At 42.5% G+C, this 27,977-nt stretch overlaps 1 protein-coding gene across 1 annotated transcript in view; it reads right to left on the reverse strand.

Annotated features, from left to right (window-relative positions):
- The window catches only part of DCDC1 (doublecortin domain containing 1), a 394,249-nt gene that overhangs the window by 28,013 nt on the left and 338,259 nt on the right, over positions 1-27,977 (reverse strand). Inside the window, exons 23-31 of the mRNA XM_058546317.1 lie at positions 27,552-27,711; positions 23,567-23,725; positions 22,231-22,431; positions 17,014-17,107; positions 13,718-13,888; positions 7,063-7,248; positions 5,521-5,724; positions 4,031-4,232; positions 686-838 (exon numbers count right to left, since the gene is read on the reverse strand). Of these exons, the coding sequence (XP_058402300.1) occupies positions 686-838; positions 4,031-4,232; positions 5,521-5,724; positions 7,063-7,248; positions 13,718-13,888; positions 17,014-17,107; positions 22,231-22,431; positions 23,567-23,725; positions 27,552-27,711 (1,530 nt within the window). The remainder of the gene's footprint in view (positions 1-685; positions 839-4,030; positions 4,233-5,520; positions 5,725-7,062; positions 7,249-13,717; positions 13,889-17,013; positions 17,108-22,230; positions 22,432-23,566; positions 23,726-27,551; positions 27,712-27,977) is intronic.

The following is a 27,977-nucleotide window of genomic DNA, read 5'->3' on the forward strand; positions in this document are numbered from 1 at the left end:
GTCTTGTATTCTTTTATCAACAATAATTTATCATGCAAGCCAAAATTTATAAAGAACTTTTTGCTCCAAGAAATAGAGTCAATTAGAAACAGGTAATTAAAAGGTAAGAGTCATTAAAAGAACCCTCATTTGAAAGATGACAGGGCTTAAGGCATTTCTTCACGGAATGAGGGGGAAAGAAGAACAGCGCTGTTTTATTCTACAGACTTACCATATGCAATAGTCATATTTCATTCTCCACTTTTACAAACTATTTGGAGGTGATGAAAGCCTGGCTTGGAACCATTCATTTTTTTAAACATCCACCTACTGCCTAAAGGGTGCAATTCTTAAAAATGAAAATGTGCAGACAGGTCGTCTTCAGTGTGAATTAAACTCATTTGTTATTTTCTAATGTATATCATTATTCTCAGTCTTAGAGACCAAGGATCTCTTTATCAACTAAATTAGACATTTCCCATGCAGAATACTCCATTCCAGGAAAAAGGAGCAGGCACTTGTGCAAACACAGGAGCACGGCTGTCCTTGTGCGCGGGGTAATCGGGGGGCCCCTGTGTTTTGCATAAATGTGATGTTGTTATGTTGACATTACACACACTTAATTCATTTTCTTACAGCGACATAAAATTTGTTTCTCTCTCCCTTCCTACACTTGCTTGAAAGAAAGCAAAAACAAAAAACTTACCGCTCGGAGATAGAAATTGTTCCCCACAAGACACCCAGACGGCAATAGGATCTCTGAGGACGAGAGCGAGGGAAGACTTATCTACACTGTCCACACTATCGGATGGCACAGACGGGGGAAACAACTTGGTTTTCACTTTCATTCTTGGGTTTTCTGGGGAACAAATGACACGTTTACCATTATTCAATGAATAACGAATAAATTTGCTTACTGAATTCATTTGCTTATTCAAAACATTTCATTCTTCATTAATGACTTGATTTAAACAGGCAATACCCAAACCAGATTCCAATATATAAATTTGATCAGAAACTTCACATGCAACCAAAGAATTTAAACTAATCTGATTATAAATATATGTTTTAGTTTGTTTCTTACACTTCACCTAGTTCTGAAAGAAATTTGAGGTAGCTTACCAAAATATCTACTCTGAAAAGGGATAAAGAGATAAGAAAACCAAGCAAAGGGGAAAAGGAGTATAGAAATAGACTAAAGCCAGACATAAGGTGCGTCAGTATCCTTGTCTTTTAAATGGATAATAGTATCTATCTCATTCTGCTGCTGGGAAGATTAAAAGAATAAAAAAGTAAAGTGCTTAGAATAAATAGTGTTGGGTCTATTTAATTAGGCAGGCATTGAAAAAAATGCTAGATAATACTTTCATCATTAAATGGAAATGAATACTATTTTTTATTTGCTAGAGATAAATCACAATTTGGGCTCTGAGCTTCCTAGTGGCCAAAGCAAAGAGGAAAACACAATTTTAAGATTCACATGGCCCACACAGACAGACAAACTCCTCAGAAGATACACCTTCCCTGGTCCTGGGATCTGAGAGAGATTTATTTCAGGGTCTTCATAAAGGAGTTATTTGTGATATAGCTAACAGTAGCCTGCAATAGAAATTAACATACATTGAGAATGTACTATGTGCTGGGCATTTTACCAAGACATCTACATATGTTATCTCACGTAATGCTCAAAATGATCCTCTGAGGTAGGTCCAAGCCTAGCTTACAGATAATGTAACTGAGAGTTAGTCACATAGCTAGGCGGTGGCAGAGCCAGAGTTAGAATCCAGGCCGTCTGCCTCCAGAGCCTGTGCCCTTTACCACTGCCTCCAAAGTGCACATGATGCTGAGTTTGTGACTGATGTCTGTTTCTTTACAGCTGCTCAGTGCAAACTGACAGCATAACGCCAAGCCACGATTCAGTAAAGGGGGCAGCCCGCTAATGGACCTACCTGATTCAAGGATAACCTTTAGACAAAGAAGGGAAGCGATGACCTTTTGGTAGTCCTGCACGAACAACATTACCTCCAACCAGGTTTTAAACAAAAATTTGAAAGAAGAGTGTTGGAGATTGCAATCTTCCAGATATTCCATATGCCAAATAAAGGCAGAACTATATCCTTTATGATCAGCCAAGCATTAAATATTCACATAATTATTTTTAAAAACTCATTAGAAAACAAAACAAATAATATCATTGTGAGATAATAGAAAATATGTGTATTGGTCTCTGCCCCTGGTTTCTGCCACATAGCTCCTAAAACCCTTCTAATTTCCTACGTGATCAGAGCACTAGGAGCACCTCTTGTTCTAATATTTGATCTCTGCCCCTGGTCCCTGGTGCAGGGCTCCTAAATCCTTTGGAATTTTCAGGGTGGTGGCAGTGTCTTGTTCAAAGGATGCAACTCTTGGTGGGCTCCTGGATGGGGGCTGGTTACCAGAAAGACCAGGCCATGACTGGCAGTGTGGAATTTTCAACCCTATCCCCTCATTCTCCAGAGAGGGGAGAGGGGCTAGAAACGGAGTTAATGACTGATCGTACCTCCATGATGAAGTCTCCATAAAATCCCCCAAGTATGAGGTTCAGAGAGCTTCTGGGCTGGTGAACATGTGGAGGTACTGGGAGCGTGGTGCCCGAGACAGAGCGTGGAGGTCCCGTGATCTTTCCTCACACCGTGTCCTACCCATCTCCTCCATCTGGTGTTCACTGTATCCTTTCTCATATCCTTTTATAATGAACTGGTCATCTACTAAGTAAATTGTTGCCTGAGTTCTCTGAGCCACTCTAGCAAATTAATTGAACTGAGGAGGGAGTTGTGGGAACTTCCAAATTATAGCCAATAGGTCAGAAGCACAGGTAACAACCTCGACGTGTGAGTGGTGTCTGAAGTGGGGGGTGCGGGAGGAGGGCGCAGTCTTGTGGACTGAGACTTCCCCTGTGGGGTCTGATGCCACCCCCAGGTAGACAGTGTCGGTGTTTAGTTAAACGGCAGGGCACCCAGCTGGTGCTACAGAATTGCTGGGTGTGGGAAACAACTCCGTACAACTAGTGTTGGCAATGCTGTGAGTGTGTCAGAAGTGTGAGAGTAAAGGAGACACACGGGAGGAATGTGGGTTTTCCTACTCAATCCTACGCACAGTAACGATAGCTAACACTCACCGAATGTTTGGTAAGCATCAACCAGGCACTGCTCTAGGTGACATATACATTCACATACACATATCCAGATTCATACATATTCTTATGAGTACATATTCATACTTATGAGGACCAAATGAGTACATATTCACATGACTATGAGCATCCTCATTTGACAAATGAGGAGACTGAGGCACACAGAGGTTAAGCAACTTGCCCAAGATCGTCCAGTTAGCAAGTGTCAGAGCTGGGATGTGAACCCTGGTATTCCGGCTCCAAAATCCAAGTTCTTAACCTCTGAACCATGCCTGTCAAGACAGGAGCAGTGGACACTTGAGATAACTGCTGAGTCACTGCGAGCGAGACTCTTTCTCTAAGCAAACTGCTGTTGGGGCCACGTCCCTGCCCTCAAGCTGTGCACAGTCCAGCGAAACACACAAAGCTGTGAACAGACAGAGGCACATTTCACATTTGCTGGAGCCTCTGGGAGTTTACAGCAGCCTTGGAGGCGGGGGGCAGGCAGGATGTGGGAGGCAGGTGGTATGGAGTGGACACGCGACTTCTCACAGTGGAAGAGGTTTGCATGAACCCAACTCCACTTTCTCAAGTGGCCTCCAGTTGGTCTCGGTTCTGAATTGAAGAACAAAAGCTGCTTGTGTTGCATCAAGTAGCTAAGCTGTCAAACATATTTTATACATTCTAGGCAATTTATGTATTGTTTTGGTTCTGAAAGCAAATTTACAATTTTTTTTATTTTTGTTTTTATTCTGCAAGGTAAAGATGACATGAGAATCTCATATGAGAGCAGTTTCCTGTGACTAGTTCTAGAAGGGGTTACTGAACGAAGGAATCACATTTAACTTTTTGTGGTCAAATGGAAGTAGAATTGGCTAAATCCTGTAGAATGTAACCAACCTTCCATAGTTTTAACTGCTGTCTCTTCTGTTCCAACAGGGGCTGCCTCTTCCTTGGGTTCCTCAGAGTCTCTCTGGATAAAAGGTTTGTCAAGAGCCCATAAAATCAAATCGAGCAAGGAATGGACTGCAGTTCCGTCTTGGGTGAACACTTTGGAGGCTGCTCTGGCAAGACCGAGCCGTTCCGTGCATTCTGTAAGAAGCTACATAACACCAACCACACAGAACTGAGAGGAAATCGGGAGAGAACTGGGAATAATCATGAAGAGCTTGTTATTTTTAGATCTCTGAGAAAATCCTTTAATTTGAGAAAATAGAAAGCTGAACAACAACTACTGACTTGATCTTTGATTAGGGACAATTTTTGATATTAGATTATCCTACATAATCTCACAAAATTAGTCCAATCCAGCTGTGAAAATTCTTAGGTCCAGAAATTTAACCCAGCAGTTGACATTTGTTAATGCATTTTATCATGAGAGTATCTATTTCCTAAGAAATGTTCAACCTAGAAATCCACTTTCAATTTGGCTGCCTTATAAGGTATAAATTGTTGTAACACTTCCTACTGATGAACCGTTTTAAAATAAATGAATTGACTTTCAAAGCAAGAACTGACACATATTATTACTTCCATTGTCCAGATGGGAAAACAGGCTGAAAGGTTAATATCTTTGCCCAAGACCACAAAAGCCAGCTATGGATCCCAGAGTGAATCTTGGAGTTGCTAACTTTTGTACTTTGCTTAGTCTGTTGAACAACATCTTTTTAAAAAAAAAAATCTGCTTGTATTCAACCAAAGAGGTGTGTGAACGAGTTTGTATGCGGGTGTGTCTGCAAGGAGGTCTCCAGGGTAACTAACTCCAGATGAAGTTTAACACTGCCTGTAAAACGTGCTGCAAAAGGAATCGGCCAGAACGTACAGACAAGATAATCACCCAGGGATGGAAGCACAATGCTGGGTTTGGGCTTTTTGGGCTCTCCTCCGTCCCTGAGACCATGGGGACAGCCTCTAAGAAGGAAACCACATATTCCCTCCTGGCACAACTCCTGCTTCGCCAGTGTGAAAATGGAGGGAAACACCCTGTCAACAAACGAGTGCTCAGATTCTCCAATGACAGATGAGGGGGCGGCTCATAGAATAGTCAGACAACATGCAGCTTGAAGCTGGAATAGGAGGAAGGCAGAAAGGCATTGTCTGTCACAGAAGGAAGAAAATCTGGTGGCTTTGTTCCCCCTGTTTTTGTACATCTTTGCTCCGGAGCTAATCTAAACACCATATTCTGGTTTCTCACTTTTCTAAGTCTGTATCCAAAGAAATACAATCAATAGGAATATCTTTAAGAAACCAGAGATCTTGATCTCATCAGCTTAAATTGGTAAAACTGGCTGGGGACATTTATCACTCAATCCCACTGCTTTTTTCTTGTCAGAAGAATCACCATTATTACCTCTGAGGAGGCGAGAAGCATTTAAGTGATAGCCACTTACCATGGGGAATGTTCCAGCCACAATTAACTTCCCATTTCGATATCCATCTCCGTTTTTGTATGCAATTATTTTCAGTGCCTTCTGGTGCGTAGCTGCCATACCACTATGAGATACCACTTGTGTGCGGGTCTTCATCCGTAAAGATAATAGACGGTCTTCATAATAACTTAGAGTTTTCTCAGCCTCATAAGAAGATAAATCAGCCTGAATAAAAAAAAAATCATAGGTCTACTCAAGCTTTTTTCTTTTAGTTCTGTTACTTTGGTATACTTCAGTCTCTAACTTAATAAATAGGCGTGTGGCGTCTACATTTTGCAATGCTCACTCCACGTGTGACAGGTATTGGATGCTGCAGCAGGAGGGACACTGGGCCGGAACTCAGTTCTCTCCCCAGCCCTGTCACTGAGTCTCTAGGTGACTTGGGCCTCTTGTTTCTGGCCTTCTCCTGTGACAGGAGATGAGGAAGGATGCCAGGGCCAGACAGAGCTGGGCGTGAAGGAACGGGACGCCAGCACTACAGACACTCTCTCCATCTTGACCTTCAGGACGATGCCATCCTGAGGTGGCAGATACTGAGGAAGGAGGAGGGGAATGAGTGCAGCCTCAACCACACAGGAATGAGGAGCGGACACCACACTGCTCCCTTCCCTCTCCTTCCCCACTCTTGAGGGGAAGCTCTGTCTCAGATGCTCTAACACTGGGGATTCTCTTCAGTCAACTCACCCACATCCTCAACGCTGCCCCACTATCAGCAAAGCAAGGACAACGCCTTCGGACTCCCCCAGAGGAGTGACTGCCTGTCTCCTTCAGAGTCACTGTGTCGGTGATGTTTGTGGTGATGTTACTGCCCCACCCCTCCCTGCAATGCGTGTTGGGTTCGGGGGAGAGAGGAGAGTGGTTTGGGAACGGGTGGGCAGGCCCTGAAAAGCACCAGGCCAGAAGACTGCCCACCTCTTAGGAATCTCCTTCTCATACAGGTGTGTAAGTTCCCCTCAGCACGTCTCACTTCTAAACTTGAGGAAAGAATTTTTTAAATGGTGCCATTTTAAATTAAGATCATAGGAAAGCGGCAGAGATTTTTTCTCCATGAGCTATAAATAGTATTAGACATGGATGTGTGAATTCAGGCACCCAACCCGAAGAGTCATTAACAACGACATGTCAAATGCCCCCTGAAAGGTTCCATCCTAGTAAAAAGGTGTTTGCCTTGTAGGTACAGGCAGAAAGCCACTCCACTAGGTAAAGACTTGCAGTTACTTCCTCCTCTAAAAGCAACACGGAGAGCAGGAGAAGGTGTCAGAAGATGATTAAAGCCGCAGAAGTGCCCAATTAACTTCAAAGAGTGTATCGAACTATTAATAGACGATGTATTTTAAATTATGAGGGGGAAAAGGAAATCAATGCAGGTGTAGTGGGGAAGGGGCAGCAGAGGAAGACGAGTCGGAGGAGTGGAGAGGAACTCGAGTGCAGGCAGATAACGAGTGCACCACCGTTTCCAAACTGACGCCATATACACATCAGCAGAGCCCGGTCATGACACACCTCAGCCACCTTGATGACCTTGAAAGGCCCTCTTGAGAAGGGCTTCTGGGTCTGGGAGCCTGAGGCACAGAGGAACAGCAGCCCAGGAAGCAACTGTTTCAGTCCCTTCTCTGCTTGCCTGGATTGTCCACATGCCAAGCAGAGCATCATTTTTTTCTTTCCAGCGGATGAGAGATAATAGTATCCCTGAAAAGGGAAAAGATGCTTTTATATAGGCACATCTCAATTATGACAGCATTTTTGTAGAACACTTTATAATACAAATAAAGCAGTTCTACAACCCCCAAATGCTAAATTTGAAATCTCAACATGAATGCATTATTTTGCTCCCTAATAATTACATTTAAAAAGAACATATTTCCAAATTCCGTTGACTGAAAAAGCCTAGAGGCAACGACCATTCAACATCAATCTGTGTAACTTGTGTCCAGAATCAGGGTTTCTTGGAGGAATGGCCAGTTCCAGACTTGAGGCAAGAGACATATACATACAAAACAAGCAAAGCTTGTCATGTGATACCCAGAAGGAAAAGAAGCCCCCAAGAGTAAAGGAGTCAGGTCAAAATTACACGGGAGCCAAAGAGAAGGGCCTTCACTGGCCCAAAGTGGGACAATGTGGGAACAACAAAAAGAATGACAAACAAAACACTTTGAATGTGTTTGAATATGTAAAATCCTTAGTTCATGACGATGCTAAAAATATAAGTAAAAACAACAACAACAACAACAAACAACAAAACCACAACTTAACGGAGTCCATTGGAAGTAAACTGGCACCAGTTTATAACTCTGGAATCCGGCCATTAGAAAGTGTGGCAGATTATTTCAAAGATGGCCACCATGAGGCCATCCCACCCTCGTCTGCAGGCCCTTCTGGAACATGACTTTGCTGCTCCTCCGCTCAAGAAACAGAGTTTCTTTCTCCTTCTCTCTCTTCCTTGAATTGGGCAAGGCCATGTGACTCGCTCTGGCCAACGCAGCATTAGCAAATGTGTTGCAAGCAGACACGTAAGAAGTGCTTGCACACCGGAGCTTGTAGCTTTCAGCTGCAGCGGGAACCCTGAGACCACAATCTGAACGCACTTGAGCTCGCCTGCTCCAGGAGCCTTGAGGAGAACCAAGGTCCCAGCTCAGAGCCTGCCAAGCACCAGACATGTGAGGGAGGCTGTCTTTGACCGCCCAGTCCCCACAGAACCACCAAACTACTGAAGCACCACCAGATGACCAGAGCCACATTAGTGACCCTGGGCAAGACCAGCAGAACAGCCCAGCTGAGCCCAGCCCAAATCGCTGACCCACAGAGCAAAAACAGTTGTTGGTTTAAGTCACTAAGTTTTCAGGTGGTTTGTTACACCACAATGGATAAGTGAGATGGAAAAAATTAAGCATTTATCCTACCCTCCCTTACAAATCATATTTTTGGGTAGTCAAATACCTAGTTGAAGAGATAAAATTCTTCCTTACATTAAAAGTTCAGCTAATAAATGTGAGGAAAAGCAATAGAATTAGACAAAATTGACCTTTTTGAAACTCCTAATGATTTAGGCAAAGATCACCAAAGGGCAACACTAGAGGAAAAGGCACTGGGAATGTTTTTAATGTGGGATTAGATTGTAATCACCTGAACCCACTGATAACTGCCATCACGAAAAATGGAAAATCCAGGCATTGTTTGCCCGTGTAAGTGATAAATATGAAACACACAGTAAAGCCTAGAAGATTCTTGTCCAAAAAAGCTGAACATAAATCTAATTACAACCCTAGTTCCCAACTCCGTTTACAAGAATTATGGGGCTAGAGAAACAGGGTGGTAAAGGATGCCATGGAAGCAAACAGACAAATCCAAATAACAGGCATTCTGCAAAAGGATTCTGCAGATTCTGCAACCAAATGTCGCGTAGGGACCTTGACTGATTGAATCCTGACTCAAACCAACCAACCATAAGAAAAATTTTCAGGAGAACCTGGGAAATTTTATTAAGAACAGAGTATAACTAGAGGGCCAAAGAATTACTGTTAATTTTGTTAGGTGTGATAATGCCATAATGATTATGTAAGAAAATGTTCGAATTTTTTAGAGGCTCATGTTTAAGTTTGAGGTGAAATGATATCATGTCTGGGGTTTTTAAATGTTGCAAAACCTTGATAAAAGTGGACTTTTGCTGATAGGTATATGAGAATTTACTATAGTAGCGTCTCTACTTTTGAGACACTAGTATATGTATGAAAATTTCCACAGTAAACCTTTAAAGTGCTTTTATATAGACTCTAATTTGCTTTCTTCCTCACAAGGCTGAAAGTTAAGTGGAGCCAGAGTTAACATCATCATTCTCAATTTACAGATGAGAACACAAAAGCTCCGAGTGGAAGTTTTTATCCAAGGGTCCCCAAGGAGCACACAGCAGAGCTGAAACACAAAGTTGTGACCGAGCCCGCGCTCTTAGCTCCTCGCCTCTGCCTTGTTGCTCCAGCCACTCCCTGTGAGCAGGCAGAGCTGTCAGTCCAAAGGCAACACTTAGATCAGACTGTAGAAGATGCAATTCTTAAATTCCAATACGGATTTCTCTATATGCACACATGATTTCCACTTTTCTACAAATTACTGGAAGACAAAAAATTAAAATATCCTCTCTCAGGCGGAACTGAATGAACATTATGTGCAGAATCGTTTGTATAGAAAAGCATGGGCTTCATGACAGATCGTGTACCAATGATGTTCCTTATTACATGACAGAAAATGTATTTTTCATGCATAAAGACACCAATCCCCATGACTGTGGTGCTACCATTTTGATGGTCTCCAAATTGTTCTATTCTGGCAATGGTGCATGTACACAAGGTAAACTGGATTTTTGATTAATTCATTCACGCTTAATACTGCTATGAAAATGCTGATGAAAAGAAAAATGCAATACGTTTGGGTAGTTCCCAGGGTTAGGCTGTGCCTGCAGGATGAAAACAGAGTTTAAAAGTTCAGTAAGTCAGCTGCTGGCTCTCTGTACAGAATACCAACCAACTGATTTAACTAATTTTTTTCTCTTTAAAATTTCCTTGATTTATTGAAGTGACTCACTTGACTTGTTCATTCGGCCTTATACAGATACGGTCTATGACCCGGGTGTGTCTGATGAACATGATCATTACTATGTGTATGGTGGCAGCTAACGTGACTGTGAATCAATTATTCAGTTTCTTTCATCAATCTCAATTTAATTAACTTATTGATATTGATATTCATTATTTAAATGAGATGTGAAAATAACTAATATCACATTAGTATCTAGTATACAGTAGCTATTTAGGATATAATAGTTACTTCATACTAGTTTTCTTTTTCTAAGCTATCCAAGCAAATGCATCCAGGTCTAGAGAAGGAGTTCTTACCCTTCATCCAAATTGGATTTCAGGGGCAGTCTATGAACTCCCTAAAATTTTCTACAAAAAGTGTGTACACACGTGCATTTTTTGGGAAAAGAATACCCATAATTTTGACAAGACTCCCAAAGAGGTCTGCATCTCCAAAATGTTAGGTACTAACCCCTGGCCTAGAGCCTTCGTACAGAGGGCTGGTTTTCCCAGGCCCAAGAGAGAGAACATTTTTATAAATCGGTGAATCCCAGAACTGATACATTATGATACTCTTCAGAAATTAATCACATTAACTTAGATCAACTATCATCTAATTCTCGGGAAAGGACAGTTATAATCTATTAGAATGAATCATTATTGAAAACCGAGAAGTTGTATTGTGATCAACGTAAATAAAAGAACATCTGATCACACAGTTCAAAGAAAGGCACCAGTTTTATGAACACTGAGGCCAAAGCTCTAGGAGTTCTTTCTTTCCTTTCCCTTTTTATTATAAAACATCTTAATCATATACAAAATAGGACAGAATAACAAACCCCATGTACCCATACTCAGCTCCAACAGACTACCTGGATGTTAATAAAAGTTAAAGAAAAAGGAAGCTACATTTTGCTAGAATTGCTAAAATGCAACCAAGTTGTAAAGGCCGATAGAGAAAATATCCAAAAAGTCACAAGATGGCCACAAAATAAAATTAACGAATAACTGGATAGGTATGGCCCAGGAAATTGAGGCGTTCACTGGGGATGAAGTAAGAGTGCTAAAAATCTGCAGTTACTGATGAAGCCACTGAAAGTGGCAGCTATATTTAAGTTAGGCAAACAACTCAGAAGGCCGTTTGAGTCTCTGATTTAAGAACTCATTCTGCAAAAAGAGCCATTTTACACATTTTACATTACTCCTGCTCAGGAGTCATCCTGATGCATCCTCTACACTAGGCTCCTATCAGGAAGGAAAATGACAGGGAAGCAAATGGCCCTCGAGGATTATTTTGAAGAAAGCAAGCTGCATGTACGAGTCTAGGATGAGTTCAGATTAAAGTCAACGTGCCGCTCTCTGCTGTGCAGCACTGTAACCAGCATATTGATGGTCCTGACTCGGTTAAATGGTGTTCTGCCTACACAATTTAAGGAAAAGTACACAAAATAGTTTCAAAAATATTTCCAACAAAAGAGTCAAGCAGAAAATTCTGGTACTTAAAGTGTTACCCTTTTCTTAAGCAGAGCATCAAGATGCCCACCCACTGAGTCCTCAACCCAGGGGCCACTGTCTCACTGTGGTCCCACCTTTAATGCCACCACCCTTCTCACTCAGCTTAGATTCTACAGTCTATCCTAATCACTCCTTCCGTTCCTTTCCCACCAATTCTACAGTCCAGCTGCCCTGCCTCTTTCGGTAAAAACATGAGTCCTACGTCACTAGAAACATCTTCATCATACACAAAAGCACGATGCACCCCCGTCTCCCCTCATCAGCTTCATTAATTATCAACAATTACCAATCTTGCTTCATCTGCACCCCACCTACTTCTCTCCTTACCCTGGATTACTTTGAAGCAAATTCCAGGCATCGTATCATTTCATTCTTTATTTCAGAATGTATCTCTAAAAGATAAGGGCCCTGTTATCATAACAACAATACCTAAAAATGAACAACTAATAATACCTTAACACAATCAAATATTCAGTCAGCATTCAGATTTCCACGGCTCTTTCTCTCTCACAGTTTGTTTGAAACAGAATCAAAATAAGGTCCACACATTACAATTAAACGTTTATATACCTCTTTTTCTTTTAATCTCCATGGTCTTCCTATATCTCTTTCTCTCTTTTCTTTTATCGTAATTTGTTGGTTGTAGACTTTCTCTCAGTTAGGGCTTTGATGACTACAAGGTCTCTGTGTCTTTCAAATTGTTCCTGTATCTCTTGCATTTCCAGTAAATTATTAGTTAGAATAAAAGACTTGATTGAGTTCCACTTAGTTTTTTCGGGGTTAGAACACTTCATCAGTGGTACTGGGTGCTCCCATCAAGGGGCACGTATTGTCCGTTATGTCTCTTTGTAATGCTAGTGGCTACTGATGATCATTGCCTAGATCCACTAATTTACTAAAGTTTACAACATAGTGATATCTGATTTTTTCATACCTTATTCATTTATTAGCTTGGATATGTCTATGAAGTGAAACTTCCCCTTATCAACTATTTTGTTATGCTGAGGTACAGTTCACAAAGGAAGGAAAAAAATAAATGCTTGATTCATTTCCCATTTTTCAAAGTAATGAATTGGTTCCTTAGCATCATCTAATTATGACCAATGAGGAGTTGTTGTTGCTGTTGTTTAATATCAGTATAAACATACAGATTTAAACATATCTGATGTTTGTCAATCCACCACATTCATTAGTCTTATTGATGCTTCGAGTGTTTCGTCTGTGGACTGGAAGCCTTCTCTAGTTGACTTGACTCCTTTTAAGATGACTGTAGTCGTCTTTGACAGCATATTTGCTACCTGGTATGAATGTACAGAAAAAGGAGAAAGGGCAAGGAGGGACACTGCAGCCAAAACCAGTGACATGCAAAATGGTATGGCACACTGGTACAACCGTGAATCGTTCAGTAGAGCTAGGGAACGACGAGTGAGTGAAGCAGATGCAGCAGCTTAGAGACAGCTGAGGAGCAGAGTAAGGAGGGTCTGGAGGGTCTTATGTGCATTATGAGATTTCAATTTTCTGTAGGCCGAAGGTCATCAACAATAGCAAGGTGGCTTGACCCACTGACCCACAAATATCTCAGGCGTTTGTCAAGTATAGTGCAAGCAATTCCTCACTAATAAAAATTGTAGGACCAAACTTGATAAAATTATTTCCTTTAGAAATTAGAGTTTACTCACGCTTAGCCCTATGCTTGGTATGACGTGATATAGTTAGAGTCACAATCATTTGCATTCTCATAAACTTCTGGAGTGGAGGGACACCCGGTGTGGCAGGCACCCCTGGGAGAGAGCAGACGTGTGACTATCCTGCCTCATGCATGTTCTGGTGAACTGATGATAAAGCAAAGGTGGTACTGATAATGGGGAGCGCCCGAGACAACGTAAGCAGAGGGTAACACCACTACTCCCGCATTCCTTCCTAACCAGAGTCACAGAGTCCAAGCAACTTCATTCACAAACCAGTGCTCAATTGGTGTCAACATAAGGTTTTCTAGAAAAAATTTTTCTTGCTATATTAAATTACCCCATTTTCCCCTATTTTTCTTTACTCCTCAGTAGGAAGGAACCACTCACTGGCTGATGGACGTTTTCCCCTTTGATCACAGAGGATGTGCAAACACCAGCATAATGTGCCGCTGTGGTCTCCTTGTCCAGGGGAGTGCTATGAAAGGCCACGAGAGCTTTCGTCCTTTCCACGTACTTCCACTTCTGATTGGAAGCCCCGTTCTTATATGGTTTATACTTCTGGAAATATGGAGTCAAATAGGAGAGTTCATGAGTTGGTTATAGCAGAGTTTTCACTGCATAAACTCAGAAAGTGCAGAAAATTACACATAATTCTACTACATAGTGATAATCACAATTGATATTTGAGATTATATACACAATATTTTTTTTTTTTTTTTTTTTTTGTGAGGAGATCAGCCCTGAGCTAACATCCGCCAATCCTCCTCTTTTTTTTTTTTTTTTTTTTTGCTGAGGAAGACGGCCCTGGGCTAACATCGGTGCCTATCTTCCTCCACTTTATATGGGACGCCGCCACAGTATGGCTTACCAAGCAGTGCGTCGGTGCGCGCCCGGGATCCGAACCAGCGAACCCCGGGCCGCCGCAGCGGAGCGCGCGCACTTAACCGCTTGCGCCACCGGGCCGGCCCCCACAATATTTTTTATATTTATAAATATGCATTCTTTAATTTACAAAAATGGAATCACAAAATACATACAATTTGGTTAACTACATTAGTTGTTTTTCTTTTTAACTTAACAATATTCCACAAATCTTTTCCTAATATTTTTTTAAGGACAAATACCATTTGATCTTAGGGATATTTTATTTTACCAATCCCCAATAGTTAAACGTAGATTGTTTCTCAAATTTTCCTTATTATAAGCAAAAGAGCAATGAACAACCATATAAACAAATCTTTGTGTAAATCCATGATAACTTCCTTAGAACCCAAATTCCTCAAGTATAATTGCTGATAAAATAACATGATCAATTTTAAATGTTATGATGTGTCATATAAAGCTTTATCATACAAAATGCTTTCTGGAAAGGTCATTCCAGTTTACATTTACACCAATAGCATATGAAATGGCCTGTTTTCCTCACACTCTTGCCAAAATATCATCAATGTAATAAATGAAAAATAGTACCTTATTGATATTTTAATTTACTTTTCACTGGTTATCAAGGAGGTTTGTTTCAAAATGTGAGTACAATCAGTTTTATTGTAATAGAAACAGTATATTTATTCTAACTACAAAACTTGGCTCAAGCATAAGCAAAGAAATGAGTACTATCAATTTAAGAGAATTTAAACCAGTAAACTAGCCAGCCCTGGTGATCTAGTGGTTAAAATTTGGCGCTCTCACTGCCGTGGCCCAGGTACTTTTCCCGGTCAGGGAACCACATCACCTGTCTGTGGGTTTTCATACTGTGGCAGCTACATGTGGCTGTGATGCTGAAAGCTCTGCCACCAGGATTTCACATACCAGCAGGGTCACCCATGGTGGACAGGTTTCAGCAGGGCTTCCAGAATTAAGACAGACCAGGAAGAAGGACCTGGCCACACACTTCCAAAAAAACTGGCCACGAAAACCCTAAGAATACCAGCAGAGCATTGTCTGATACAGCGCCGGAAGGTAAGAGGATGGTGCAAAAGACCGGGCAGGGTTCCCTCTGCTGTGCACAGGGACGCTAGGAGTCGGAATCCATCCCACAGCACTAATGACAAGCCAGTAGATGAGTGCTAGCTGAGCATATCCTGACGCCTCTAGGAACTTCATAGTGAATAACACTTACTCTACCAGGAGAGACTGATAGTAAAGAGGAAAATACATGAGTCTTAAGAACTGATTTACTAGGTCAGACAACAGAGCATCCCTCACAGGTATGGAAAACAAAGACTGTATTTCAAGGAACAGGGAGGAGGTCTAACAACATTAACCTAACATGCCTCATTTTATTATTTTACATGAACTTTAATATTTTCTCATCAACTGATTGCTTTAAGAAATAAAAATGAAATACGAGCAAAGAAAAAATCTTGAAAGGTAATATAAATTACCTTGGGATCAAATTCATTTGTTACAAAATGGGAATCTTAGGGGAAAACATTCATATCTATAATTTTATGAAACTGATTATGGTACTAAATTCGTGTCTGCAGAGGTCTTATCTCACTGTGATCTGTACAAAGAGGCACCTGACAGAGAAGAAGGTGATGTTGTGCACTGTGTCTCCTGGCATAAGCTTAATCCCTATTTCTCATCAGGATGGAAGACTTAACTAAGCTTTGATATTTGTCCAGATTGCTATGTTCCAATTTTGGATTCAGGACCCACAAAACAAGTTGCCTCATTGCTATTAAAAACATGGAACAAAACAAATGTTATTTGGAGACAATATAGTCTGTTCAACAAGAAGACGATAAATACTGTGGAGGATACGGAAAGCAAATGCAGAGCAGGGACGCTCCTCAACTTTACGTCCGCCCAGCAAGGAGAACACACGAGTGTCTTTGGTTGCACGTAAGTGAAGATGACAGACAAGCATGCAAGAAGAGCTCCTGAGGTCTTCACCCCAAACTCAGCTGAAACCAGACTTCTTTGGAGTCTCCAAAAATTGTCTGGCTGCTATAAGCATTTGCAAAAGTATGTTAAAAGTGTATTTCAAATGAGTGTCTCAGTAGAATTAACATTGATGAGCTCACGCTCTCAGGGAGACCTCTCTGACCATGTTCTCTCCCTCCAGCAGCCAGGTAAGGGGGGGCTGGCGTACGTCCCCCGTCACCAACCTTGAAACAGGTGCATCTAACGGCATTCACCCGGCTGCACCCACCGTGGGGACTGGCAGCTCCACGAATGCTACTGGGACAATTTCCTTTTTCTTTTTTTTGGTGAGAAAGATTGTCCCTAAGCTAACGTCTGTGCCAATCTTCCCCTATTTTGTATGTGGGACGCCGCCACAGCGTGGCTGGGTGAGCAGTGTGTACATCTGTGCACTGGGTCTGAACCTGTGAACCCGGGGCCACGGAAGTGCAGCACGCGAACTTAATCACTATGCCACTGGGCAGGCCCTGGGACAATTTCTCATGCTCGCCACTGGATTTGACTCTAGTAACTAGCGTAGCACCTGACATGCAGCAAGCCCACAATCACCATCTGTTGGATTAAACTAAATTAAGAATTACATGAACATGCTCAATTTGAAATTTAGACAGGCTGTTGTAAATATTTTAACAGTAGCATTCAAGATAGGTTTCAACGACAGCCATTTTCTTTCTCCACAACAGGGAAGCACGGAGCTTCACTTCATTTAACTAAAGAAAGAGCCATGCCTATTCTTTGGCCTATATATCTCTTACCTGCACAATAACTGGAAAGCCACAGAGGTCTCTCCCAGCGCTGGTCATCGACACTGCCAGCACCAGCTCCGGGTCTCTCACCAGGTGAAAGGTCCTTGGGAAAACAGGATGAGGCACATTACAAAGTAGCACGAGCCCCTTAGAGCTCGCTCTGTGTCACCCATCAGGGTTGCCTCTTGGCCCCATACATGCTCTGTGATGATGGGTGTGAATCCTTTAAGCATTTCTCCCCCACAGAAAGCAGACGTCAAGCTTTCTCAGGAGAGGGGCTGGATGAACACTGCAGGAGGAAGGGCTCTCCTGCTCCTTCTGGCTGCTCATGGGGCGAGAACATCCAGTGATACTCTGCCCCACCAGGTGCCCAGAATGTGTGGTCCCTCGGCACCCTCGCAGCTCTGCCAGGCCTGCTGATCATCTGCTTGCAGTCCCCCGACACGGCCATCACGGGCTCCAGGCCTTCTGCTGCACCAGCACCCCCATTCCCTTTGCATGCCCATGTGCCCAGCAACCAGCTGTACCCCCACACATGTTCCAGCAGCTGCTTCCTGCTTGCCCAGTAGCCACAGACCACATCTGGCTGGGAAAACCAGCAACTTCCCTGCCAGCCAGTGGGCTGCAACCACACTCTTCCCAGTGGGTACTGAGCTCCAGGTGTGGGTAGGGCCCCGATTCCAACTTCGTCCTTTCTTGGACCCCTCCCTCAGCCCTTAAGTACGTATAGAGTTTGTTTGTTTTTAATATCTGAGAGTTACTTTTTATCATCATTTAATGATTCTTTATGTTAGGGCTCCCCTGTATAAATCGCTGCATGGTTCTGCCTGCAGATCGGACCAGGACTGATACTCCTCACCCATTTTGCAGCTCGGAGAGGCAGTAAGGCAGCGTGATTAAGAACATGGAAGCTGGAGCCACAGTGCCCGAGTGTGAATCCTGGGTCCACCTCTCAAGAGCTCCTTGGCTCTGCTTAACAACTGTGCCTCAGTTTCCTCATCTGTAAGATGGGAGAATGGTGCACACCTCACAGGACCATCGAGGGAACCAAACGAGTCAATGCATACAAACACACAGAATATTGTCTGGCACGCAGCACTTACTATTAGCTACTATTATTAATGGTTGTGATTTTTTATAGCTTCTCCTCAAATTCTTTCTTTCTAAAGTTTTCCCTCAGAGTCCAAGATATACGTTGAATATTTTTAAGTGATCTGATATTGAAGCTAGCATAAAGCCTCCTTGACTAAAAAACAAAGTTATTGAGCCAAAACCCTCCAATTCTTTTCCTTGCATTCCTTAAAAGTAAAAATAAACCAAACATTCAAGACTCTTATCTGTATAAGAAAAGCCAGCTTTTTATATCTGTCAACATAGTTACGTCACAGACCAGCGGCATTTTCTGCTGTGGAAAATATAACTTGTCCTGAACATAAAATGTAATGATGTGGGAGTGGAGCGGAGGGGCGAAGGTGGGAGGGGATCTGTTATAAAAATGTATTTTTCCTTTCAAGACTTAAAAAAATTCCAGATGTTTAATTTAAATCTCTGAAGATAAAACAATATATCCTCTTTGTAAAGAATTTACGAAGTACTGGAAAATACAGTACAAATTACACAGAATTTTGAATATTACTCTTACTCCTACAAGACAATGACTATTAATCTTACAATGTATTTCTTCCTTCTACTTTTAGTTAATGAAGTATCATTTTAAATCCAAAATGGCTATTCAATTTTGTCAAATAACCTTTCAGCATTTATCAAGACCACACTGCACGAGAGTTGGTGTTCTATATTGTCTGTCTCTGTGGCCTCCGCATGTTGCATAGTTTGCATCTTGCATTCTTCTTGGCACTCAACAATATTCAAATGAATGAATGATTGTGTATTTCATGCAATGACCTCTTGAGATGCTAGGATTAGTTTTTGCTGTCTAGAAAAGATAGGGCAACCTCTCCCAGGCTCCAGTGCCTCGCTCAGCCACTACAGTGTTGGCTTTTCTTTTCCTTTTTGAACAATGCCGGCGACTGGCACTTGCCAGTAGCAGGAATGCTGACCTTCTCTCAGAAGCCCAAGCTGGGAGACTTCGACATAAAACCCCCTATGTGCCAAACAGCAAAGGGAGAACTTACTCTGTGTCCCAGCCACACCCAGCATGGCCTCCCCACTACCCAGCACCATGAGCCCACGCAAGTCACTGAATCTCCTTGAGCCTCAGCTCACCGAGCTGTGGAGTCGTGACTAAGACCAGAGATTTTTAAGATCTCTTTCAGCTCCAAATTCCATGACACTGTATAAATTTGAGTCCTGTTGAGGGGATTTTCATCCCTGAGGATTTTTTCAGACTTCCCTTTAGAGACCACTGATTAATTCAGATGGTGCTGGAGTTGCAAATGGGAGAAAGATGCCAGATTATCTCAAAGTTGACCCGGACCATCCTCTCGCATGAGTGTCTCTGGATCTTCCCCACCACCTCTCAGGCCCCCTCACTCTTCTCCTGCACTTCTAGCCTAGACCGTGCACGACCACAGCAAGGCCTTGTTCCCACTCTCATAATTTCCCTGAAGAGGTTTGCTGATAATTGCTTAAGATATCAGATCTCCAAGTTATTTTCTATTTTAAATAGAAGGCTAAAATGAAAGAGTAATTCAAGACCCAAAGGACTGAATGAAAGGACTAACGGTAGAAAATTCTGGGCACAGTGGCAGCCACTGGGTATCTCCCATTATGTTGGCAGTGAGCGACTCTGCCTACACTCTATTAATACAAATTCTGGATGGGCAGTTCCCTCCCTAAATGCGAACCTACTGTCTGGGCAAAATATGGAGGATGAAAAGACTGTGATTCACATAAACAAAACTTTCTACAGGTTTCTGCTACAGGGTGCAACCCAACATTCTCCAGGCCTCACCAGCTCATCAAAACAAACAGGTTTCAATATTCAATTACATGAAAGAGAACAAAGCAAAATGCCAAGGGAAAATGTAGAAGAAAACTCAGAATTATCGTCACTGCAGACACACTTCTGCCATAGGACACATATTCCTCTGAATCGCACCCACACCTACTCACCAGGACTTCTGCAAACCTCTCCTGCCCAAGCGCTGGTGGGAGTCCCTCTACTGTGACCCGTGTGCTCGTGAGCAATTCTGTTCATTGTCCATCCCCTCCACTGCTCCACCTCTTCTCTCTGGACTGTCATGTTTCTGACCAGGGATCAATCAATACCTCCATCTCCCACCCACTGTCCCTCTCTTCTACGGCTCGCCATGCGAGGCCTCACGATGACAACATTGGAGAGTGTTCTGGAAAGTGGAAGGACATTGGAAGAGACCATTCTCCTCTCTATTGTTACACGTGGTTAGATTTGCCAAAGCAGTGCTGGTCGTGGTCCAATGTTTCACAGAGTTTTAGGCAAACTTCTCTTTCTGCTTTTACTTGAACAGCCCTCCTCTCCTCTTGCTTTTTCCACAGCACTCGGGATGAAAAACAAAACCAGTGACAGACACTCACCTGTCTTCCAACGACCAAGCGTTCCTGACTTAAACTCATCACTGAGCCTGGCTTCCTCCTACCTGAGGGTCACTTCTCTCGTTCCCATGTGTGTCCACCCCAGTCATCAGCCATGCGCCAACTCTAGCTTAGCTCAGGAGGGACCTCAACCGTAATACAGAAAGCTGAGGCAGTGGATGGATTGCTAAGTTCCAGAAAGGTAGAGAGGGGAGGCACTAGCTTCGTAGGGGCAGGGATTTTTATCTGTCCTGTTCTTCCTAAAGGGCCAGCACCTAAAACACTGCCCCAAGCATAACCCTCTGCAGTTGCAGGAATGAATTCTGGTTCTGGATGGCAGACCATTCTCAGGGACAAAAACCCACTTCCCAGCTCCCCATTGTAAAGACAGCTTAGCGAGGATTAATGGGGCTAAGGAACACACAAGTCTGCCTACACGTTGGCTTTTCAGCCTTCTCTAAGACAAGCCCAGCAACTGTTCCTCGCTGGCGGCTTTGCTTATCTCAGATAGAGAATAGAGTAAGGCTAGCTCCTTTCCTGCCTATGTGGGGCTGCTGCTGCCGCCTGCTGAAGCTCATGAGATCTCTCTCAAGGCAGCGACTCCTAAGCCTTTTGCATTACACACCTTTTGAGAATCCAATGAAAATCATAGCTCTTTCCCAGAAAAAAAAAAATATATATATATATATTGCACAGATACACAAACACACATTTTGTACAGTATTTCAAGAGACTGAAGAGGCCCCTGAAGTTCCACCATGTAACACAAATGGTAGAATTTGAAGCAAACCAATGTAAACCAATCTAAAACCCAAGGAGTTGTTTTCCTCCATGTTGAAGAAATGTTCGAACATGCACAAAACAGAGAGAAATGTGTAAGAAACCTCTACGGACTCAACAGCTATCAACATTCTGCCAATTCTTATTTCATCCACTCCCCCCTACCAAGTTTAAAAATGTTTGCTTTTGCTAGAATATTTTAAACCAAATTTGAGATATCTCTTAGTTTTTATCTGTAAATACTACAATATTTATCCAAGTGATCAGGACTTTTCTGTTTTTTAACATAACCATTAAACCATTATGACACCAACAAAATTAACAAGACTTACATCTGGTAAGTGGACTGTTTTAAATTTCCTCTGATTATCTCAGAAATAACCTACTGACAGTGGTCGGCCTGAATCTGAATCCAAACAAGGGCCACCCATCCGACTGGGATGATGTACTTGTTAAGGTAAGAATCCTCCTTCAGCGTGTGAGCCATATCAGCTGGTTATCTGACGGAAGTAGGGGCGGGAGAGAGGGCTTGCCGGGGGTGAGGGGGGCAGGAGAATGAGTTAATGACAAGTACTGCAAACTTCTAAAAATGGGGACTTTTTGGAGTCTTAGTTGATCCCTTCATATCATAAGAATAAAATTAGATGAGTCCAGTTTTCTCTTGACCTCAATGCCCAGTTAACACCAGGAGCCCAGGAGGTCGATTTCACATTTCTTATCTGAATCGACAGTGGAGAAGTTGTGTGCGGACTCTGAGTGAGGTTCAATTTGATTTCACTCTTTCTTCACCTTGAGTAGGATAAGAATTATTGGCCATGTTAAACAGAAAATCCAAAGTCCTCAAATCTACACTGCCTGCTCTGAGGATCATGTGGATCTCCTAGGTGCCCATTCACCTTTTGATATGTTAACCCCCAAATCTAATGGGCTTACCTGCTGTCTTCCTTGTGCATCCAGCGTTGACGACTATCATCCGCTTTTTTCTCCACCAAGACCACCTCCATGCCTGCATGTAGGTCAGGACCTTGCACCCCCACGACTAGCTGAGGAGCGGCCTGGCTTATAATTCGCCCGTCTCTGTATTCAAACTGCTGGTGGCAAAGCTTCTGCAGTTGACTCTGCCTTGGAGAACGGCTGAGACACAGAGAATCCCATTAGTGGCAGAAACATGTCCCCTACACCGATGTGCTGGAGACTGCAAGTTCTGCCGGCGAGAGACCCGCGTGGACCACATTCACCTCTAATGGGGAGGCAGGGCCACCGCGACACCAGCCATGCTATTTGCCCTGCCCTGCCGGGCCAACGTAAAACGTGGAAGTCTGAGTGCATTTTGTAACAGAAGCAAATGTTTATTCAAGAGAGTATGAGAAATTCATCAGCAAAGAAAAAAGGAGTTCAGTTGAAGAGATAATTTAGTTAAAGAGGGAAACGAGGGAGGAGAAGGAGAGGGGCGTGCAGAATCAAAGCACAGGACAACGAAGGGGCTCCGCTCAGAGCAGGGCCGTTTCTATCCTCTATCCACAGGACCCCTGGTGAAGAGAATTCAATTCTGCACGGTTTTCATTCTTCCTGAACAACTCATAGAATATCATAAAAGAAAATTATATGCTAGTGAGTTCATTAAAGCAATCTCTTACTCAAGGATCTTAAGGCATTAAGCAGACTTAAACATATTAACCATCACAATGCATCAGCAATTAAATTAATTTATAAAAATCTATTAAGTCCCTACTATGTGCACAGACTAATGCTAAATGTTGAAATGCCAAAATTGTTTAATTCATATAAACTGCTCCAACATTAAGCACATGTCTAAAGATTATGGAATAATACAAAATATTATAGACTTCTGTCATTTCATTGGACATTAATCAGAAACAAATAAAATTAAAAAGGAAGAAATCACATTTTACTAATTTCTTAAAGACATCAGGGCATCTTAGATGCTTACTCATAAATTCATTCACACATTCCTTCAACAGATATACAGGCTCCATGCTAAGTCCTCAGGGGCAAAGATGGGTGAGCTCACTGTCTCCACAGAGAAGACACACACTGAATGAGAAATTACAGTACACAGCTAAGGTAAGAAGGGCCTTCCCACAATACCTGCAACACTTCAGTCAAAAATACAAGAAAGACAAAAATGTGTATGTTGATGTAAACAGCAGCTAACAGTAATGCAAACCCTCAGGAATCCTTTTGCCCTCAAGTGAGCAAATCTAAGACCTAGTAGAAATCTCCAACAGAATCCCTTGCAACTTCTTACCTGTGTTTCTTCTGTGGTTCCACACTGTCAAAGAGCTCTTCTTCCCTTTTCTTTGGAGGACCGTCATGCTCGCCACAGCTACGCGAGGTTTCCTGCCAGGCGTACCTGACAAGGGGGTGACGGGCCTCCACTTGGAGATGGGCTCTCGCGTGCGAATCCCTGTCAAGGTCAGAAGCAAACACAAGTCTAAGCATTCTGACTTACACCCACAGAACTTCTCTGAGGTGTGGTCTGATCCTATCCTGAAGGATATTGTGGATCTGTAAATCATATTGCCATAATGGTGCCTAACACTGTAAATCCACACCCTTCTAATGCATAATTTAGGTCTTCTAATATGAGGCTACAAATAAAATTCCCCAATCACATAATAAATAGCATTCTTTTTTGTTATATTTACTCAGAAAAGAATGAAGTTATGTATTATATTTCAAAAATTATAAGATTAAGACTACTTAGGAGTTTAAGAAATTCATAACAAATGTATAATGCGACTCCTTCTGCCTACCCGGTAAGTGGGTCATAACTCTGTCTGGAACAGCACAGCCTAGATTACTGCGTTCCATAAAGTTTACTCACTAGACAATGTTAAAGGAATCTTAATTAACTTAACTTTTCCTCTCGACAGAGAAATCTAAGGAGACTCAAATAGCACTGGCAAAAACACGCCAGCTTTTGACAGAGAATAATGCACTAAAACACTGAGAGTAAACAGTCCTAGTCTGAATAACTGAGCTGGCCTCTGGCTTCTTACTGAGATGAAGATGAGCACGGGAGCATAGCCGCCGTACAGACCTGTATGGATCAAGTTCCAGACCACTGTCCGGGGCACGCTGGCCTTCCCTGGAATCCTGACACAACACGGGAACTGCTCTGCTGAAAGCAGGATAAATACACAGGCAGAGAAGCAAGCACATTTCTGCCCTCCAAACACGCGAATGTGCCAATCAGGTTCTGTGGGGGCTGCGACGGGCAAGGCGCTGTGGTAACGATCTACAATATCAAATTCCAAAACCTTCAGGGACAACTGCTGTGTTACCAGGGCAGACCATACACTTTTCAAACATAACAAAAGTGCTACACGCGGATCCGAAATTGGTGGGTAACCAGGACTGCAGCACAAGCAGCTTCTCAAGTCAAAAATCTCAGTAACAGTTAAAAAACAACAGTGCCATCTTGTGTCGAAAATAAAAAACATAGCTTTCCCACCAACTCCATTTCCTTGAGGAAAAGAGGAAAAAAATGTCACTCGTAGTTTTAACATATTTAGCAGGGTGTAAACAACATTCTTCCCCCATATCCAGATGTTTCATTTTCTAACTTGGAATTTATCTATATGCTCTTGGGCTTCCAGGCAAATGAAGTACAGTCAAGTCAATCTTAGCCATTTTAAAGTCCATCTTACTTTATTCATTCTTTCCTTTGTCCATTCATTCACTCTTAGAACTAATCATCATTAGTTAGTCATTCTTTTCTTTAACTAATATTTATTGAACATCCATTTTATGATAGGCACAGAGTTCTAAATGTCAGGGATACAGGGATGAACAAAACAAATAAGTTCTCAGGGCTCATGGAGCTTGTGTTCTACTGGGAAGAAGATAGAACAGACAAGTAAATGAATAAACAAACAAGGTAAGTGTCGTAAGTGCATCCTGCATAAAACAGGATCTTGTGATAGATACGGACTGGGTGGGTGGGGCCACTTTAGCAACGAGGTCAGAGAAGGCTCCGCTGAGAGGTGATGTTTGAGTTGAGCCTTGGACAACGGGAAGGAGCCCGCCATCAGAGGACCTGGAGGGACAGCATTCGGGCAGAGAAAAGAACAAATGGAAGGACTCTGAAGTAAGAGTGTGTTGGCTCATGTGAGGAACAGAGGACCTCGAGTGGCAGGTGTGCAGTGAGTGAGACGGAGGCAGTGGGAGACAAGCTGACGAGGGGCGGGGCCCGCCGGTGGTACAGGAGGAAATGAGACAGTCCCCGAGCTCCATGCTCGGAGAGCCTTGTCTTCCATCAAGGATCACAGCGGGGGTTAGTGCTCCCAGAGTTTCTTTTCCATTTTGCTTCTTATTGCTTTTACTAGAAATCTTTACATAGAACCCGACTATCAAAAGGGTTCCTTCCAGATTTATGTTCTGGCCCCTTGCTCTACGGATGTCTCTTCTTAAGTTATCCCATTTCTTAAACATGTGAAAACCTCCCAACAAACCTACCTAAGGAAGTCCAGGGAAATCTGACAGACTTTCTAATGTCAGATGATTGGGATCAAGTCATAGAAGTGGTTCAAAGAACCAGTGAAAGTCAGCCTGGAAAAGAGATAACCCAGTGGGCTGATGATGGTGAGCGTCAAATATTTTAAGGACTTTTAAGTAAACGAGGAATAGGACATAGTACAGAGAAACAGATGAAATTGTAGGATGGAGATGTTCTAAATAATTATTTCAACATTAGAATGGGCTGCCTTGTGCAACAGTCATCTCCCTGTTACTAGGAGTATTCAAGAAGAGATTCGACCAAAAGGGCCTGGACTGTGCAGGAGATTCCTGCACTATGTTCTGAGTGGACTCAATCACTTTTACCTCAAGGACTCCCGGCCTTGATGAAATCTATGAATCAGAACAATGTGGATCTTTGCTCTCAAAGATGTTCTTTCTTTTTTCTTCCTTTCTGTTTAGTATTTTTTTAAGTGCAGTCTAATAACCGAGAGACTAGATGATATATTCCTTTAGAAGAAGAATGAAAGGGGATGTTAGGAAAGTTCGTGGTCAACTCCCTAACCATTGAGGAAGGCACCGCAGAGGTCCAGTCATTTTCTCTGAATGAGGCCTCTGGTGCCTTTGTTAGTGTCAGGACACAGGACCAGATGAATCACTGAGCAAAATGAGGATGTTCGGTTCCCTAAAACAATAGTTGATCTTTTTAGAACTGAGAATAGAAACAGTCTTTTAAAACAGTTTGTAACAATGATATATAAATTAATTTTCATAGTTATTGCAATGGTAATTGACCAGCTACTTTTGATTTTATAATTCATTCAATAATTCCTTCAATTATTCAGTAAATAATGATTCAAGTCAGTTTCTCTGCTCTTCACAGAACACACATGACAGGGTTTTTGCCCTCGAGGAATTCCCGGGTTGCTGGTTGTTGGGGTGGGGGAACATTGCTATGTGCAATCATTGCCCTCACTGATTTCAGTGACGAAGAATCACTCCACAGATGAGGACAGCAGGTTGAGCGCTCAGGTGGAGAGACACAAATGTGAGGCTCAGAGCCTGCGATAGTACGTAAATGGAGGATGCCACATTCAGGGGGCAGCCGGTAGGTGCCAAGCTGGAGCTTGGAGTTCATGTGGCAGGAGAAAAAGCGTGGGGTGGAGGCGGGCACAGGGTACAAAGGAGGGTCAATGACGGCCTAGACCAGGGTCAGAAGGGCTTGGGATTCCAATAAACATTTTTCCTTCGATAGGAAGCAACTGAAGAACTGCCAGAAAACGATTGTGTTTTAGAAAGACAACTGGAGATGGATAACAAGACGGAACTCGGAGGTGAACTGGAAGGAGGAGATCCTGGAGATAAGGACCAGTCGGAAAGCTGCTTCAGAGATCCTGGATGATAACTACATATCCACACTCGTCCAACCTGAACCTGCATCAGGGAAGAGGCTTAACGGTTTCTGAAGTCCACATTTATGGAAACAGAACATGATGAATTCTTCACACAAATGTCTGCATTTCTAAGATTCTAGCCTTTTAAAAATAGTAACATTGTAACAAAATTACTGAAAGTAGATCATTGTGATGGTTGAACACTGAAGCTCTAGCTCTATCCTTTTGCCAAGAAACCAATTAACTACCAGCTCTTCGCCTGACATCGTGTCACACGCTTGGCGTGGGTTCCCTGCATGGGCTCCGGGCTGCCATCGAGCTAACGAGCTGAGTTCAAATAGCAACCAGGTAGCTTTTCTGGCCACATTGATTACTTACAGAATTGTGCTGGAAGCATTTTCCATTGTTACAGCATTTTTTTGGATTTGCTTTTCCGCTGGTTCTCTAATTTGCTTCTCTTCTCCAAAAACTGCTACAGGTTTCTGCACAGCAAGCTTGGCTCCAGAAACAATGTCACTCTGGACTTCTAAAACAAGAGCTGAGCAGAAATGCAAACATTGCAGGGACACATGAGTTGTGATTGCAGAGAATTAGGAATTTGAAAACACATGATAAAGAAAAACACAGAAAATTTCCAGCTATTTGGTATAAGAAAACAAATTCTAGGAGTAATCGATAGTTGCTCTTTAAACTAATAAGTTGGATTTCACTTGATTTTTGTAGATTCTTTCCTCTCAGGATATTCTTTGTTAAAAGTACTAAAAATAGGTCTGTCCAAAAATACGTAAGTCATTGTAAATTCTA

This window comes from Diceros bicornis, chromosome 7, assembly GCF_020826845.1.
Source record: "Diceros bicornis minor isolate mBicDic1 chromosome 7, mDicBic1.mat.cur, whole genome shotgun sequence".
In the NCBI taxonomy this organism is placed as follows: domain Eukaryota; kingdom Metazoa; phylum Chordata; class Mammalia; order Perissodactyla; family Rhinocerotidae; genus Diceros; species Diceros bicornis.